The sequence below is a fragment of the Coenobita brevimanus genome, chromosome 45 (assembly GCF_032717465.1).
Source record: "Coenobita brevimanus isolate Jiangsu-jjx chromosome 45, ASM3271746v2, whole genome shotgun sequence".
NCBI lineage: Eukaryota > Metazoa > Arthropoda > Malacostraca > Decapoda > Coenobitidae > Coenobita > Coenobita brevimanus.
In genome coordinates this window covers 31,524,997-31,544,505 of record NC_136998.1, presented here as the reverse complement: position 1 = coordinate 31,544,505, position 19,509 = coordinate 31,524,997, and the positions used below count along the sequence as shown (strand labels likewise).

Here is a 19,509-nt window from a genome sequence, read left to right as displayed (position 1 = left end):
ATCAGCTATCAGCCTGCTTACTTGTCTGTCTACCACTGTATCTCATGACGTATGTGTTCCAAGCTACCTTTTTCCTACCTATCTGTGTACCTTCTGTCTACCTGCCCCCTCACCTGCCGTGATTAACCACCTACTTTCCTGTATACCTACATACGTGTCTGTCTACCCAGCTTCACACACACACCTGTCTATCGTAACAGTCAATATTATCACCTGTTCCGATTCAGCATACTGGAAACTGTGATGCTTCTCCGACTAGGACGTGCTAGTTCGGAAATCAGTGCCTTTTTACTGTCACTCCAGCCATGACATTACTGAGGCTGTCTGTGTCTAGAAATCATTAAAAAAAAAAAAAAAAAAACTTAATGGTGTGAAAACTTTCTTTTTGTTATCTTGCATTTCTGCCGAGTTATGTGTCCGCCAAATGCCTGTTTTATCCATCATCATTATCATCATTAGTTGTCATGATATCACAATAATTAGTTTTGTGTTTTATGCATATATAAAGTATATACGGTATGTATGTATGGATGCATGTATGTATATGGGTGTTGTAGTATTTCTCCTTTTTTATTTGCTTGTGAGTAAATTACAACACTCTGACTTACGCATGCATCACTCTCCCACACAGACACCTGTTCTCCATTCGTACTTGGACAGCACTGGGAAAAGTTACATCTGGCTGCCACTCTCCCAGCTGAAACTGGACCTCATATACACAGGTACAGTAACAGTGAATCTATTTGTCTTGACATCTTATCTGTACATCATCAGCAGCAGCAACGGCATAGAGGTTAGGGCAGGCCAGGTCAAGTTAAGTTAGGTTAGATTAATACTGACCTCAAAAGAACCTAGTTGTCCAGGGGTCGTTTGGTGTGGTAGGGGAGCCGCTGCTGAAACTGTGATAGTTGTGCTGATGGTGGTGGTGGTGGTGCCGGCTGTCCGTCGAACTCCCGTGGTGATCTGAGGGAAATTTCTCGTAAAAGACTTTAACCAGCTTTTTACGGTTAATCCCTTCACTCCAGTGATGTATCTTTAGTCTTCCCATTTCCAGACGATTTTATTCAACCGAGGAAGAATCTGTAGTACTTAAGGGGTAGGATGCGTCTAACTCCTTTACAAAGAAAAATATCCCCTAAGCTGAATATGGTCGTTTGAGGATAGCAGATGTAAAGAGTACGTCATTGGAGTAAGGGTAGCAAGAATGTTTCATGTCAATTTGACAGTTATCAAAAATTGTTTTATTTGTTTGTACGGTTTAACTTTCATATTTACTTAACCTATTCCTGTCAACATTTGCTATTTTGTATTTAGTCTGGAAGATTTAGTCAGCTACAAAAACCTGTTCATTTCTCCTGCCCCTCTGTCTCATGGCTGAATTGATAAATGCTTGAATGATAATATGCACCTTTGTCCACTACCTGTCATGCAAGCGTCTATGACCCGATGAGACAGGTAGGAGAGGTGAACGTACTTTTATGTTTGGCTACACCGACGGTCACCTGCCAGCATTAGATTTATAAACATACGTGATTTCTCCATGACAGTCAGAAAGTGTATCTTCTCATACTTTTCTGCAGCATACTTTATGTTGCTATCTAACCCATATACAAAATTCTCATATAACACGACTACTGAAACCAGTTGGAAAGTGTCGGCGAGCATTTGAAAGCGATATCGCCAAACGAGTGGGTATCTCAAGGGTTATTGAAAATGACTCCTCAGACGTGGTTCTGAGTTGTGTATTTAACAAAATTAGGTCCATTTACTTATTAGAACTCGTGCGGTGCTGGCCATCTCTGCTTTGATGCTTTGGGTGGAATTGGGTGGGGAATTTTTTGCAGTATACCAAATCACCAAGGAACCAGTTTCAGTTGTGAAAGCATTGTTAACGTTTTTTGTTGAACCTTCATTAATTAATTATTTTATTTATTTATTCATTTTTTTGCTTTGCTGGGACTTTGATTCTGTGTAACAAAAAAATCAGGAGCATGCTTCAGCAATTTTCTTTACACAGTAATGAAATACTAGATTACAGTTAATGGTTATTGATATACCTACAGAACAGTAGTTTTTTAGCTCTTCCGCTTCGGCTTGAAAATATAAACAACAGCAGGAATCTTGATGCCTTTCCTCTCCGTTTTTTTTTTTTTTTTTTTTTTTTTTCACTATTCTATACTACCACAAGCGTTCTAAAGATGTCCGTCAGGATTTTGGAGTTTTCCTTCCTCTCTACGATTTGTTTTAATCAAGTAGCTGCTTGACAGCTGCTCTACCCACGTTGCACAGCGCTACCATGTGTAGCCTCCTTGTGATCACTTTTGAGACAGTAAATGAGTCATGACTGCAACTGTATACACTTGCTTGGCCCAAAATTGCCGTCTATCCATCTTGAATGCCGACTTGTAACAGAAATTAAAGCTAGAATATGATGCTAGTCACGAAAAAAGTGGTATGGTAAGGATGTAGAGCCGTAGCATTATTTTTTTCAGTCACTGAGGTATGTGGAATCAGCTGAAAAAGGACGAAAATACTGTATGGGCCAAGTTAGTGTAAAAACAGTAGGCTATACCGGAACCAAAGTGCTGTTGGACGCTGCTCGAATTCTGCGGACGTGTGGATCCGTCGGGCCCCTTTTCCCCAGGCAGCCCAGACGTGGTGTAGCACTGGAGGCTGTAGTTGCGGCCGTAGTTGTTGTCCCAGAACTCTTGGCCGAGGGTGTGGTAGCGGACGCAGAAGACGAGGGCCCCGTTGTCCTGCAGGAAGCTCCCCCACAGTAGGAAGGAGAATCGATCCGTCAGCCCATCGTAGGAACCGGGTATATAGATGGCTGTGGCCTGCGCGGGAGAGAGAAAATGGAGTTTCGAATGAAGAGATAAACCTAACTTTAGTGATATGGAAGAAAGAAAGATTGGATAGACGCAGGAAGAGGGAAATGGGGAGCAAAAAGTCGTGGAGAGTCGATCCGTCAGTCTGTCTTAGGACCTGGGAGAGTAAGATCACTGTGGTCTGGGTGGGGAAGAAAATGGGGGAGGTAAAAAAAGAATGGAATAGACGCAGAGGTGGTGACGGGTAAAATAGAAGAGTGAGATAGACAAGAGAATAGATGACATGGAAAGAGAGAAAGTAGGAGAGACGCAGAAATATTACATGGAAGAATAAAATATCATAATGCCAGAACAGAATAAGGAAGAAGAAGAAAAAAAAAGGTGTAAAAAACGAGAGTAAAGAAGAAAAGACGAATGGAGAAAAAAAAAAAAAAAACCTGCACAGACGCCAAAAATACCACAGAATCGGTCCGTCAGGCCGTCCAAGGATCCACGTGTGTGTGTGTGTGTGTGTGTGTGTGTGTGTGTGTGTGTGTGTGTGTGTGTGTGTGAGAGAGAGAGAGAGAGAGAGAGAGAGAAAAAAACAAAAAAAATAAGGGGCTGAGAGAGCCATATTTCTTGGACAGAGACAGAAAATGGAGAGAGAGAGAGAGAGAGAGAGAGAGAGAGAAATGAAGTGTGTGGGAGGAGGAATTGCCGGGACAAACCTGGCGTCAGTCAAAGCTGGAGTAAAAATCTAATCAGTTCTCGCTTCCTGCCACTTTTCAACACACACACACACACACACACACACACACACACACACACACACACACACACACACACACACACACACACACACACACACACACACACACACACACACACACACACACACACACACACACACACACACACACACACACACACACACACACACACACACACACACACACCCGATAGAGAAAATGGCTCCTCTGTCCAATTTCCTCCAGTACAGTGTCTCTAATGAGGGTCAGATAACATTCAGCTTCCCAAGACTCACTCTCAGCTGAATAAAATCGTCTGGTGTTAGTTGGAATGGAAACCTAGAGCTGTCCCGACCATAAGAGGGTCAATAGAGCCGGTATTAACACACTCAGGCACGTAGGATTCACTCTTCAGTTGAATAAAATCGTGTTTCAATTGCTTAGATCAAAACTAGAGGGGTTACGACTGAGAGGGTGGTAGCGTGGGACTCAGATTAGTTCATAAGTGAGAGGGTGTAGTGTGCGTGTGTGTGTGTGTGTGTGTGTGTGTGTGTATGTGTGATAGTAACGTGATGTTTTATTCTCTTTCAATTTCCCATCCTGTATCGTTTTTTCAGTTTAACTCTCTCTCTCTCTCTCTCTCTCTCTCTCTCTCTCTCTCTCTCTCTCTCTCTCTCTCTCTCTCTCTCTCTCTCTCTGTCCTTCCTCTTTATCTTTATTGTGTCTTTCCGTAGTTTTTCATTCATCCAATCCTCTTTCTTCTCTCTCCGTCTCTTTGTCTTTCCTTCCTTCTCTGTGTCCTCCTTATTCCATCATTCCATTTCATTTCACTACCTCGTTCCTGTTTTCCCTCCAACCATATTTCCTTCCTTTCCTCCCACCTTTCTCTCCAAACTGTCTATTTCCCTCCCTCCTTCATTCTCTCCCGCTTTCCCTCGTTTCCTCCCTCCTTCGTTGTCTCCCGTGTTTGCTTTTCATTGACGGCTTATTCTCGTCCTCCCTCCCTCTCCCTTTCTCTCCCCCCTCACTCCCTCATTCCCTTCTCATGACCTCCTTCCTCCCTCCTTCGCTCCTTCTCTCCCTCTTTCCTTCTGACCCTCTTTAGCACTAATTAGCTCTGCCCTTCATCATTCTCTCTCTCTCTCTCTCTCTCTCTCTCTCTCTCTCTCTCTCTCTCTCTCTCTCTCTCTCTCTCTCTCTCCATTTTACATGACCTTTAATGCCCCTCCACTACCTCCCTCCCATTTTAGTCTCCTCCCTCCTCCCCCACCCCATCTTCCCTGCTTCCCCTCCTCCCCGACTTCTCTCCCTCTCCTCCTTACAATCCCCCCCCACCTCCTCGGATCATATATAATACCCCACCCCACCGCCCTGCTTCTTACTCATCCCTCCTTCGCCCTCCTCCTCATCTCTTTCACCTTCCTTTCTCTTTCCTCATTCACTTTCCTCTCTCCTTCTCAGCAGTTTCTCACATTTCTCTCCTTACTTTTTTTTTTTTTTAATGAATAATCTTCCTCTTTACTTGTGTTCCTTCTTTTCTTTATCCCCTCCACCCCCCGTTCCTTCTCTCTTTTCTTCTCTTGTTTCACCTTCCTCCCTCCTCCTCGTACATAAGTCTCCCTTTGTTTTTATATCTCTTCTTATCCTTGCTGTTTATGTTATTATCTTCTCTTTTTCGGCACCTCATTCCTCCTCCTTTTCTTTCACACATTTTTTCCCCTCCTTTACAGCTTACTTTGTTCTCCTCCTACCCTTTCTCCCTACTTACTGTAAACCCGCCTCCCGCCTGTTCCCTTCACTGTCTCTCCCCACTCATCGTCTTCCCCTACGTCTCCCCATTTACGTACCACACCTTTCTCTCCTCCCTCTCCCTCTCAGTCTCCCCCTTCATCCTCCACCCCTGTCTCCTGCTGTTCTCTCACAAACTTTCCTTCTCTCCTAGCCTACCCCTTTTTCTCTCCGCTCACGAACCCCACTCTTTTTCCTCCTTTGCACTCTAAATCATCCTCTTCTCCACGTGCATGCACCTCACTCATCTCTCTTCTTTTCTCCACTCACAGTCTTTCCCATCTTCTCCCCACCTACATATCCCACTCCATCTTTCTACTCATCTTCACCACTCATTTTTCCAAGTCCTCTCCACTCTGCCATCACCCTTCTCTCCTTCCATACACCCACTCACCACTCTCATTAATCTTCTCCACAAATCTTCCTTCTCCTCCTCATCGCTCTTTCTTCCCACTCCTATCCACTCTGCCTTCACCCCCTCTCCTCACCCACACACCCACTCACCACCCTGATTAATCTTCTCTCCATGACAAAGCATCAAACTTATAAATGACACACCTAGGGTACATCAAGGTTGGATTGGAACCTCCTCTTCTGTTTGAACCTCCTATTTTAGATTCGTGTGAACCTCTTGGCTGCGAGTTAGGGACGTTTATAGTACTTTTCATTCGGCTAACGTCAGACGATTATATTAGGTTCAAGAGAATTCCACCGCAGCCAAAAAGGATTAAGATTCACCGTGATTAATGTCATGGCCTGGAATTAAGAACTTTATATTGTATTTCACATAACGGTAGACGATTTTATTCCACCTAAGACAGAGCACGATTTTTATTCAGCTTAAGACAGTAGACGATTTTATGCAACCTAAGACAAGACGATTTTTATTCAGCCTAAGACATCGAACGACTTTATTCAACCATAGACAGAGGACGATTTTTATTCAACCCAAGACAGAAGACGATTTTTATTCAACCTAGCAGTGTAAATGATTATATTCAGCCTCTGACAGTAGACGATTTTATTCAGTCTAAGACAGTCAACCGCAGTGTTAATGATGTGTGCGAATTTCTACTCCCAAATATTCAGATCTGCATATGACACCAGCATTTAGAAAAAAGTGGACACTCCTTTTTAGACGAATTATTTTGTGGAATAATTTATTTAATTTTCAGCTCGGATGAGATCGACCAAGACGAGTTTGATACTGGCAAATGCAAAGTAATGAGCTTATTAACGGTAAATGTGAAACTGTTAGCTATTTCATGAATAATATTGAACTTCACAATGTAAACGGAAAGAACATTGCAAAAATGCAATAAAAGTTTAGAAACAATGTCATCAGTGGACAAAGGCAATTGAAATCAAAAGCCATTGACGTACTTCGTTTAGTTAACGGTATTCAATGAAATTCAAATAGTGAAAAGAAATTATTCGTATTATATAGTTTCTTAGTATGCCCTCTTTTAAGAGACACTGCCCAGTTATAGTAATCGAAGTGTAAAAAAAATTAGTTTTAGGCTTATTTCCTTGTACTTCGCTGTGGGAAGGAACCTGGTTCGACCCTGGTGGGGCGCCGTCTACCACAATGCGGTGCCAGATCCCTACACGATGGTTGTACTGGACTGTACCTCTAGGATGGCCCCACAGAAGCAGCTGCGTACCTTTGTTGGACGGATCTGCTCAGCCAGACAGACCAGGGTTAACCAACAACAACAGTAACAGCTTCCTCTCATGTTACATATGATACATACCTACATATTTTCCTTCTGTCTGCATGCCTCCTCTTCCATTCCCTTCGCCTTTGTCATGCTCCTTCCCTTCCCTTCCCTTCCTTTCCCTCCCCGTATCTTTTATCCATTCTTGACCTTTTCCACCTGACGTGCAGTGTCCCTCTGCCCTTTTCTCCCTTTTTTATCATTCATAATTTTGTTAGCTTGGCCCCCCTCGGGTTAATGCGTCTCTGGGTATAACAGTATCGACCCATATTTAATCACTCGGGGCAAGGACACGGCAGGGCAACAGGGAGGTGAGTGGTAGGTAGAGAGCAGACAGGTGGGGAAGCGGGTGAGGCAGTAGGGGAAGCAGAATGAGTAGTAACTGAGGTGGTGGCGATGGAGCAGACAGGTAGAGAGCACAGACAGACAGACAAGGAGATACATAGACGCATAGACAGAAGGCGACGTATAGGATGGGTCTACAGGTACAGACAGGTGGGTTATGCACTTATACAGACAAATCGGGTATACTGGTAAACAAACAAGTGGGTACACAGACAGACAGGTTGGGTATGCAGGTAACCAGGCGGATACACTGAAAGTGACAGACTGGATACACAGGTAAACTGACAAGTGTGATATGTATACATGTAAGCAGATAGATGTGATATACAGATACACCAGCAGGTAGGGTGCGTAGATAAGCCGATAGATAAAGTACATAGGAAAGTAGACAGGCAGGGTAGGGTAAGGTGAAGTAGGGCAAAGTAGGTAGGAAGGCAAGCAAGTGACTAGAGAAGGTAAACAGGTAGAGATACAGGCTAAAAAGAGATGGGCAGATAAAGTGCCCAGTAGATAAAGATAGCATGAGTAAGGTGAGTCTAGTTAGGATGGGGCAAATTAAGCAAGATAGGACGGAGAGCAGGTAACGCAGTAAGGCAAATGGTCCGACCTTCAGGTTAAAAATAAGATCAGTTGGGTAGAGTAGCGTGTGGCAAACTTATGTAAGGTAGGACGGGATAGGATAATGAAAGGTAAGGTAAGGTAAGGTAGGGTGGGATAAACCTAACGGAAAGTAGAGCGGCTGTGGCAGGAAGCGTAGTAGACTGATATCGGGTTAAAAATATATAGATCGATAAACCGCCAGTCGGAGAAAGGGTAATTGGTTCGCTTGCTTGACTTACAGCAGTGGAGGGGACTATTTAATGAATTCACTACAATAACATTTTGTATTGTATTCTTGCGTTCTCCAGACGATTAGATTCAACCCTGGAGAGACTTTTCGAAATGGAGAGGATGTCTGTGTCTTTTATTAAATCCTTCATGGCAAGATGGATTTCCAAAACTGAATTAATACAGTCCCGAGTAATCTAGATCAAAATGAAAAGGATGAATTCGGTTTGAGCGACTTAAAAAAGAAAAACTAAGTAACCAAGCAGGCGGGCACAGAAACAAGCTAGCAGACAACCCAAAACAAAAGGAGATATTGTACTTCGGTAAACTGTCCGTGAGTGAAATGCACCTTGGGTAGGATAGGGCAGGCCGAGTAGGAGGGCAAATAGGCGGACGAAACGGCAAGATAGCAGGCAAAGAAGCATGCAGACAAGGATAGGAGGGTAGCAGTGTAAGTTGACTGTTGCTAGAGTTGGGCAAGCCGAGTAGGAAGGCAAACTGGCGGATGAAATGACAAGCAAGCAGACAATCATGGGAAGTAGGGTAGCATTTTGGAGGACGAAATGACAAACAAGCAGACAAACATGGGTACGAGGGTAGCAGTTTAGGCAGACTGATACTAGGATAGGGCAAACCGAGCAGCAAGACAACTAGACGGACGAAAAGACAAGCAAGCAAGCAAAACAGCAGGCAAGCAAGGTAGCATGGCAGCAGGGTAGGATGACGGGTGCTTGTGTGGTGGAGACTATGCGAAATCGATTTCCGGCCCTCCGAGATACGAGGTGAGGGAAGCTAGGTCACGTCTCAAAGTCATGAAAGGTCAGCGTAGGTGAAACACAAGAGCTATCCTGGTGTAGTGTGCTCTAGGCTGGTGTAGTGAGATTTCGTGCTGGTTTAAAGGGTATAGTTTGGAATTTTAGCCCTTATTATGACCCTTGTCCCTGTGTAGTCATTCCTAAGCTGATGTAGTTGAGATCTAGGCTGGTATAATGAGGTGTAGCTTTGGTATAAAAGGTATATATTGGTATTCTATCCTTCACTATAAAGCTTAGCCTGATATAGTTTTTTCAAGATTGGTATTGTGAGAGTTAGCCCGATACTGTGACGCCTAGCATGGTATTACGAGATGGTATAGTTCTAGCGTGGTATGTTTCTAGCTTGGTACAGTGCTAACCTGGTATAGTCCTAGCCTGGCATAGTACTAGATTGATATATTCCTAGTCAGAATAAGTTGGTAAAGCGCGTCCGCTGCGAAAGGATTAAGAGGGATAGAAATAGATAAAATAATGAAAAGGGTGCATAGGTGACGGAATAGAAGGTCAGAGAACTTAGTTCTCCCCCCCTCTCTCTCTCTCTCTCTCTCTCTCTCTCTCTGTAAAGACCTTAACTACAGTAACCTTGACCCATGACCTTCATGTTCTGTGTTAATCTACTGCATATGTAGATGGTCACTAGTTGCCTCCTCCTCCTCCTCCTCATCATCATCACAACCATATTTATCATCATTATCCTCCCTCTCCTCCTCCTCCTCCTCCTCCTCCTCATCATCATCATCATCATCATCATCATCGTCATCATCAACCCAGCCCCAGTTTCCACGTGCAGTACAGGGTAAGGTAGAATCCAGAGACAGATGAAGAAACCACAAAACTGCAAGAACTGTCATGCAACATACCCTTGGGAAATGGGCCACACAGTCATTCACACGTCATTCAGGCCACTGGAATCCTTCGTCACATGCAAAGCCGTCTCTTTTATTTTCGTTATGGCGACATTTCACCTACGCCCGTTGGATTATCACTACCAACATACAGAAAACTGGGTTTCCAGTTCAACGATTCAGAAGTTAGAGCTCCAATACACAAAGGTACGCATACATACATACATACATATATACTTACAGACATTAAATACACACACACACACACACACACACACACACACACACACACACACACACACACACACACACACACACACACACACACACACACCGACGCAGCTTAAACATTGTATATGTGCTTGCTACACGGGGCGGCGATAAGGTTAGGTAAAGTTTGTATAGCAGATGCAGAAGAGAAAAAGAGGTGATACTTCAGAAAAGAGAACGATAAAAGAGCAGAACTGACTAGACAGGAGAAGTTAAGGATGGAGAAGAGAGTATAGGGATAGTATGGATAGATAGATAGATAGATAGAAAGAGAGACAAATAGATTCATATTCACGCTGGAATGTAGATTAAACTGTCCTTTCCGTGAGACCCAACAGTTCTCCCACCCACCAAAAACAGACGACTTGTCCAAAGAGATACCTTCACACTGGATATCATTCATTCAGTCTCTCACTACAAGAGATATCCCTTAATTTGATTATAATTATGTGGAGGTAGCAGGAACAAAACTAATTAAGATGTGACTGTACTCAGCAAATAAATACCTCCTGTACCATCACTTCATATATATTCTTGCTATTACCGAACAGTTTAATCAACTCAACAATGGGATACATCGTTAACACTTTTTAATCCAGTTCTTGAGACCTCCAGATGATTTTATTAAGTTTAGGGGAGACTTCTTTTACTGAGTGATAATAAATGCAATATCTTACATCCCTTATTCAAAACGTCTCCCTTAAAATGCATAAAATCGTCTGGTGGCAGGAGCTGGACTGGAGGGGTTTATCACTTTGGTACTACACTCTTTTGACCTTAACTTGGCCCAGCTTATTTCAGGCAGCTCAGTGGCAAAGAAAGTCTATACTACGACTGTATATCCTTTCCTTAGCATTTCTTCCTGACAAGCATAATATTCTAGTGTTGATCTAGTGTTGCAACTCAGCATGCAAGATGGAGAGATGGCAATTTTAGGTCAAGTTAAAGTAAAAACAGTATAGAAGCTCTTCAAAACACAGTACAAGCAAGCATAAACTAAACAAAAAAAAAGAAGAAGAAGAAGAAAGAGAAGAAAGTACCGTCGTTATGGAGGGGTTTAAAAATAGACTGGGTGAAAGAAATAATAATTATAGAAAAAGCGAGATGACATACAAGAAAATAATTACGACGAAAAAAAGAATTAAAAAAGAAAATAATATATACACTAAGGCTTCCGCGACTCACTCTCAGCCAGAAAAAATTAAAATCATCTGGCGTTAGCTTGAATAGCATACTAAATAGAGTTTTCCAGACCGTGAGAGGGTACACAAAGAGAGATGGGCAGGGACAGAGGACGAAGGAAGGATAAGTGTAAATAGGAGTGCGAATAAAAACTGTGTATAAATAAAGATGATAGGATAGGAGCCAAAGATGACAGTGTTTAAATATATTGGTCGAAATAATTTGGCACACAAGGAGGGTACGGGTGGAGGAGAATGGGTAGGGAGAGAACGAAGTGTGTGTGTGTGTGTGTGTGTGTGTGTGTGTGTGTGTGTGTGTGTGTGTGTGTGTGTGAGAGAGAGAGAGAGAGAGAGAGAGAGAGAGAGATGAACACTGATATTACTAAGGAATAAAAGTAATAATAATGAGGCAGAATTATTGTGACTGGAACGGAAGATATGAGTTACAAGGACAATATCACCTTGAAAGATCTTACGACTCATACCAAGGAGTAAAATGAGAAAGAGAGAGAGAGAGAGAGAGAGAGAGAGAGAGAGAGAGAGAGAATAGGGACAATCCGGAAAGATTTCTTTTTAAACTTAGCAGGCACGTAGCAATTTTCCTCTTGTCACATACTCTCTAACTTCCATCATTCTCGTGCTTGTTGCCAAGTTTATGTCTTTTATTTATTCAGTTAACCCCATTTCTGCTATTAACTTGGGTATTTAATTATAGATAACAATAGACGAGGGTGATGAAATAAGGGAAAGTTAACAGGAATGATAAGGATAAGCACATGAATGGAAAAAGAATGACCTAGATAATAGACACAAGTAGGTGATAATAACAGTAGTCAGGGTGGGTGGAGAGAGGAAATGCATTGGCGTGAAATATTTGCAAGATACGAGACAGATAATGATAAGAGTGAAGACGGAAAAAAAGGCGTGAAATATGTGCAAGATAAGAGACAGATGATGATAAGAGTGAAAACGGGAAAAAAAATATGATGAAAGAAGATAAGAATCACAGGAAGTTGGTGATAAATGTAATGAATGTTCAGGCAGAAGTATTTAGGTGGGAAGAACGTTGAGGAAAGCATCATAGGCAGCTGGTGATGGAAGAAAAGAGTAAAATATATTAAAGAAAAATGTTGAAATAAAAAGTGAGTAGAATTAGAGAGAAGAGAGAGGAAAGCAGGTAAACAAAGGAATCGGAGAAAATAGGTAAATGGGAAAAGACTGTGGGAAAAGACATAGAAATTATCATTAAAAAAAAAAGAGCAGATGAGCAGAGGAAAGGGGTACATGTAGCACGGAAAAGGAAAGAATGTCCAAAATAATGAGACAAGAAAATGATGGTAAAGTGAGAAGGTGAAAGGAGGAGATACATAGATAGAAAAAAATTGATGATGAAATAAAGTTGGTGAGAAGAGGAGGTACGTTGATGGGAAAAAAGGATGATAGAATACTGTATGTGAAAAGAGGAGACGCGAGGATGGAAGGAGTGTTCAAACAGGAGATAATGGAAGGAAATCATAAAACAGAAAATAGTGGAATATAAGAGAATTTCCTGGTTGCTAAGGTGTTTCTGCTTTGTAAGGGTGACGAGGAAAAAAAAAAAAGGCCGAAGGGAAGGCTGTCTGGATCCTGCTTCTTCTTCTCTCTCTCTCTCTCTCTCTCTCTCTCTCTCTCTCTCTCTCTCTCTCAATCGGATGTCTTACCAGTGACGACCATAATGTATTGAGATATTTCCACTCAAACTCTCTCTCACTTTCATTACCTCTCTCTTTTATTTCTGTCTCACTGGCTTTTGTTCGTCTTTCTCTGTCCTTATGAGGCTATTATCTCTATCAGAGGCTCATCTCTCTCCCCATTGTCTGTGTTTGTCGGTCATTTTCTCTCTCTCTCTCTCTCTCTCTCTCTCTCTCTCTCTCTCTCTCTCTCTCTCTCTCTCTCTCTCTCTCTCTCTCTCTCTCTCTCTCTCTCTCAATAATATAGAGATTTTTATTTCAGAACTGTTCTATACTGTATATCGTTTTCTGTCTATCATATCAGTTTAATACTCATCTCTGTGCCTATTTTTATCTGTCTGTTTATCTGTCTGTTTAACCATTACTTCATCTATTTTTATCTATCCGTCTTTATCTATGCTTATCTATCCATCTGTCAATCAAACAATCTGTCTATGTCTGTCTGTCTGTCTATCTATGGGTCTGGTCTTTTTATGCATCATTTTACCTACACTTGTATGATCGTGTGCGTGACAGACAAACACAGCAACTTTGCCACCTTCAGTAGCTTATGCAAACACACACACACACACACACACACACACACACACACACACACACACACACACACACACGACTTATCATCCATACATTAATCACACACACATATATGCAGCCAAGAATACACATCACAAGCACATATATGCAGCCAAGAATACACATCACAAGCACATACACGTAGTTAGAACACATACGAGCCTAAATTTCAAAACACACACACACACCACATACGCACACAACCCATCACAAACACACGTACACGTAGACACAACACATTCGCACATGTACACATAGGTCACTCTCGGTCGGGCTAGAGAGTTTGACCTTCTGAAGCATTTATCAACGTCACCCCTTTGACCTTGACGGCTCCCTCTCTTCTCTTCACTATCTTCTCGTCTCTACTTTCCTCTCTCTCTCTCTCTCTCTCTCTCTCTCTCTTACTTGATAATTCTTTCCTCAATTTCTACGTCCCTTCTCCTCTCAGTTTCTTTTCCCTCTTTGATTTTTCCCCATTCTCTCTCCTATTCTCTCACCTTTGATTATCCCAATCATCTTTGTTTTTCTTTATCATCTGCTTCTTTTACCTCATCTGTTTTCTCCATGCTTTCTCTTTTCTGTCTCCCTTTCTTATTCTTTACATTCTCTCTCATCTGTCACTTTCACTGCAACTTCTTATTCCTCTCTCTCATAATTCTCTTCCCCTAATCCTATCTCTTTGTGTCTTCTCTTCTCCCCGTTGCCACTCTGTCATCCTCCACATCCTTTACTTTTCTCTCTTTTTTTCCACGTCTCCCCTTCTCTTCTCTCTCCTTTCCCCACACTTCCTTTCAGTTTTTTCTCTCATATTTTTGTTATTTTACTGCTCCCTCTTGTCCTCTTTCTCTCCAAACTGTCCCTTCCCCCTCCCTCTAATTTTTCCTAATCACAGTTACTTCATTCTTTCTCTCGTAATCGCCGTTCTACCCTTCCTCCTACACCCTTCCTCCCACCCTAATAAACCCCCCTCCCCAGCACATCCTTTCTTTACCTTTTTCCTACTCCTCCCTCTCCCTCTACACCTTTCCTCCATCCCTTCCCCTTTATTTTTTTATCCTTCCCCTCCCACACGCCCTGCAACTTCCCCCCCGGCACTCACAAACGTCCCAAACCCACGCGAGGTTTGGCCGAGTTATGAGCGCCACCGAAACCCCGCCAATCACGACACCTGGACCCACCAAGGAAATGTGGCCGTAATTGGCAGGTGCCCGTAATGTGGAGGTTTATTGATATACCCGCCTCATGGAATATATCAGAGCCTGTGACCTTGAAGACGAAGCAAAATAACCCCTGTGGACGCCAATTTTTGCTGTATGCTTCGTGTTGACAGAGACTTAATTGTTAGCGTAAACGTCTTGCAATTTAGAGGTTCACGCAGGCTTTGATCGCTCCAGTTTGAAAAGTCTGAAGAAATTGTTTGGAAATAGCAGGAATGAATAACTTTGAGACGTCATAGTATAGCTGAGGTTTTAAAAAAAAATTGAATGTGGTAATAATATGAATGTTTCTAGATATTCATGCCTCAGATGTATCAGTAGCTGTTGCCTTTAGGGTGAGGTGGCTGTAAGGTAGAGTCCCCGTTATCCTGATGGGCCGTTCCTGTCTCACGCTGGCTAGCCCTCTGATCTTTTAAACTCTCCACCACTAGATTATTTTATCAGGATATCGGCAGGTGAACTTAATAAGCTAGGGGAAATAATCAGTACTCAAAAGGTAAAAAAAAAAAAATAATAGAAAAAAAGGAAGTCTGTCTATATGGCTTCCCCCCCCCGGAAAAAAACAAAAAATGATAATAATAATAACCTGTAATACAAAGGAATATGTATCCAAGTAAAGGAGACCTAGTGAAATGGTATTTCTGTGTTCTTAAGAATTACTTTAAAACTGTAAAAATACATTCCAGTACTGTATCACCCAAGTAACAAATTGATAAGGAAGTGTGAGCCTAAATTATAAAACATTGCGAGAACCACACGCAAAAAATACAACAAAGGTAACTAATTTGACGCGAGGAAGACTTCGGAAGGGATATCTTTACGGGCAGATAGGAAGCCGAGCCCAGGGAGCCAAGGACAAGTTGAGATTAGTCTCATTTACGGGATGGCCTGCGTTTTGTCTCACGTGTATTGTCTTCTGCGCTCTTTCTTGGTTTCTTTCCGTTTTTTCCCCTCGTGTATATTTCTCTATGTATTTTCACCTTATGTTTATGTTTCTTAAATGGGTTTGTGGTTCGTTTCACAAGTCGTATCTTCTTGTATTGTTTTCTATTCAGTGTTGTTTCTTTTTTTTTTTTTTTTCGAGTCCTTGTATGTTACAGTTGTTACGTCTGTACTCTTGCCTTCTTTCTACGGTCATCCACCACAGTTACCACCATCCACCACAACTACCACCATCACCAGAGCTGGGTGCAGGTTCTGGTGACCCTGTTTAACCAGCTCAGTCCACCTTCAGCTCATGGTGGGTAGTAGGGTGACATTCTCGCCTTCCCTCCCTCCCTTCCTCTCTGCACGCAAACACACGCTAACTCACGCAATCTGGGCAGGGATGAACATTCAGCATACACAAACGCACGCAATCAGATCATCAATGCTAGGAAACACACCCAGTCAGAGGAGAGATAAGTACGCAGACTCACGCAAACTGTACAAGACACACACACACACACACACACACACACACACACACACACACACACACACACACACACACACACACACACACACACACACACACATTTCCTGTCTGAGTATGTATCATCATCATCATCATCATTATCACCTCAGCTTTACATCCCTCCTCTGTAAATAAAATATGCAGCATCCACATAAAAACAATCATTCTGACCTACAAACGCAAGCAGAATTACGTGCATGATATCAGACACACAGCTGCACGCACACTTGGACTGAGGCACGTAAGCGTCAGGCATTCTTTCATACATGTACGCACGCAATTCCAGGAGATCACTTACGTACACAGTTGATCTCTTAATTACACAGCTGAATTGAGTGTAAGGTGCACGCAGAATTACTCGCAAACACGCAGCTGGATGTATTAGTGTGCTTATAGTTTACGCAGTCTTTAGCATATATCCACATGCACGCAGTGTAGAAAGCACACACACGCACACACACACACACACACACACACACACACACACACACACACACACACACACACACACACACACACACACGAGGTAAGATTAGAAACAAAAGCAGACACACAAGTTTAACGTACACCAGATCTCTCTCTCTCTCTCTCTCTCTCTCTCTCTCTCTCTCTCTCTCTCTCTCTCTGTAGTGATGAAAATAATAATAGTAATTCCAGTAATTCAGGGGTCAAGGACACACACACACACACACACACACACACACACACACACACACACACACACACGCAGCACCTGCATGCCACCATCCTTACCACCACAACCACCACCATCATCTCTTATGCAGTAACAAATATTTTAGGCACCACCACCACCATCGTTTCCATTACTACCAACATCTCTACCAGTCTTTTTCCACCATTGCCAACATTTCTAATTCCAGTGTTGTCAGTGCTACCATGATTTCCACCACCATTGATGTGGGTGACACCATCCTTTTTACCACTATCTTTGTCAGTACCTTCATCATTTCCACCACCACCATTACTGCTACTGCCAACATTTTATTACTATCAGTGCTACTGTTACCAACATTTCAACCACCAGTATTTCTACCACCATCAGCACTCCATCACCATCATCATTACCACTACTACAACCAACATTATCATCAGTACCACCACTGCTAACATTGCCACCACGATCATTACTACTACTACTACTACTACTACTACTACTAACAGTAACACTACACCGTCTCAGTACTGCTACCAACATTACCACCACAATCGTTGCCAAAAGTACAAACATCTGACCGCCATTCTTGCTACTGAGGCGACCGAAATGTCTGGCGTCACTCTCTCTGCCACAGCTAGCGGCATTATTAGCTGTCAAGCCAATAGCATTCCTCCATTTACAACCAACATTCTGCTCTGCTATAACTACCACAGACGATGCGGCTAATAGTTACCACAGCTGCTACAATCTCCATAACTACCACATTTTCCACAACTACCACAATCACCACATCTACCACAGCCACGCAGTTACCACAGTCACCACAACTACCACACTTCCCACAAATACCACAGTCACCACAGCTACCACAGACACCACAATTACCACAATTATCACAACTACCGCTGTCTTCACAACTAACCACAGCTGCAGCAGTCACCACCACCACCCACCACAACTAGTCACTCATCACTCCAACAATCTCCACAATCTCCTAAGCTACCACAATCACCACAGCTACCACAGTGACAGCAACTACCGGAGATCCTTCCTAACTTAAATGAAAAAAGAAAAAAAATCATGGTGGCAGCAAGAAAAAACTAAAAAAAATAATAATAATAATAATAAATAAGGTTAATCTTCTCACTACAAGAAATCTCCATTAAGCTGAATAAAATGTCTGAATTAACCCTAGCAAGACGTCCTCGGGCTGAGCCGGTTGAGGGAAAAAACCTGGATGATGGATTAAGTAACAGGGTGGTCCATACATTACGCTTTCCAGTCTTGTGTGTTGCGGGGACGGCCCAGTTTGCTTTAGAGAGAAATAATGACGTTTTGATCGCTTCATGAATTTAGTAGTGATCAATCCTGTAAGCAAAGGACGGGAAAAACAGACTCTGAAAAATATGAAAAGGGTCATGGGAAATAGAGAACGGGGAAGGGTACATCACAGTAACGCTGATGAGCCGTCCCCTCAAGACACAAGCTAGGGGAGTGCAATATCCGGACCGCCCTGTAGATATGGCTTATTTCTGCCGGTAACTTTATGAACGCCTGCAGACCCGTGACGTATCTTTAAAATTTTCTTCTTATCATTTTCAGACACATTTTTGTCCCCTTCAATCTCTTGCCCTAATTTTGTGGGTTATTCTCGCTACTCTCAGACGATTTTGTTCAGCTGAGCACAGTGCCTTAACGGGAAAAAGGTTAATGAAGGCTTAATCTTAGTCCTCCAGTTCGAAAAATCTCGTGATCTTAATAAAAATCATCTAAAGGCAGCAAGAATAGAAAAAAAGTAATTGGAGTGAAGAGGTTAAATAATCTGGAGGTGACTAGAATAAAACGATAAAATATAACTGGATTTAAGGGATTAACAATTATAATTCACCTGCTTATTTATTCCCGTTTCTGAGATCGTCATTATAAAGGATCCTAACCAGTCATCACAATAAACATGTTCCCCCCAGAATTATCTATTATTTTAGATCGTTTTGTTTCCAGATTTTGTCACTTTAATGTTCGCTCTGAAGTGTTTGGTAGCTGTGATAGTGAAAATAAAAAGAGAGTAAAAATAAAAGCATAGAAAAGCAACATGTTATACTCTTCTTACTCAAACTTGGCCCGGATTTTTGTCTTGTTGCAGATTATTTCATGTAGCTTAGTGGTAGAAGACAATACTACGTGTCTACATCTTTCCATGGCACTTCTTCATGACTAGCATGATGTTCTAGTGCTAATCTCTTGCCACCACTCAGCATGCAAGATTGAGAGAGGGCAATTTTAGGCCAAGCTAGGGTAAACAGGGCATACACAGCTTTACCTTAGGAGGGTTTGTAAATACCAATACGGCACCTCTCCACCCATCCATCAATCATCCAACCCGGTACTGCCTTATTAGGAGCGTGGGGGCCTAGGACGATACTCATTATACTCTAACTCGGCCTAAAATTACCATCTCTCCATCTCTAAAGCTCCGTTGTAGTAGTAGATTAACACTAGAATACAATG

General features: G+C 42.4%; 1 protein-coding gene across 1 annotated transcript in view; it reads right to left on the bottom strand.

Moving 5' to 3' along the window:
- Gbs-76A (Glycogen binding subunit 76A) overlaps positions 1 to 19,509 on the bottom strand; it is a 73,691-nt gene that overhangs the window by 14,844 nt on the left and 39,338 nt on the right. The window contains exons 3-4 of the mRNA XM_080271364.1: positions 2,573 to 2,837; positions 841 to 963 (exon numbers count right to left, since the gene is read on the bottom strand). Coding sequence (XP_080127490.1) covers positions 842 to 963; positions 2,573 to 2,837 — 387 coding nt within the window. The 3' untranslated portion in view covers position 841. The remainder of the gene's footprint in view (positions 1 to 840; positions 964 to 2,572; positions 2,838 to 19,509) is intronic.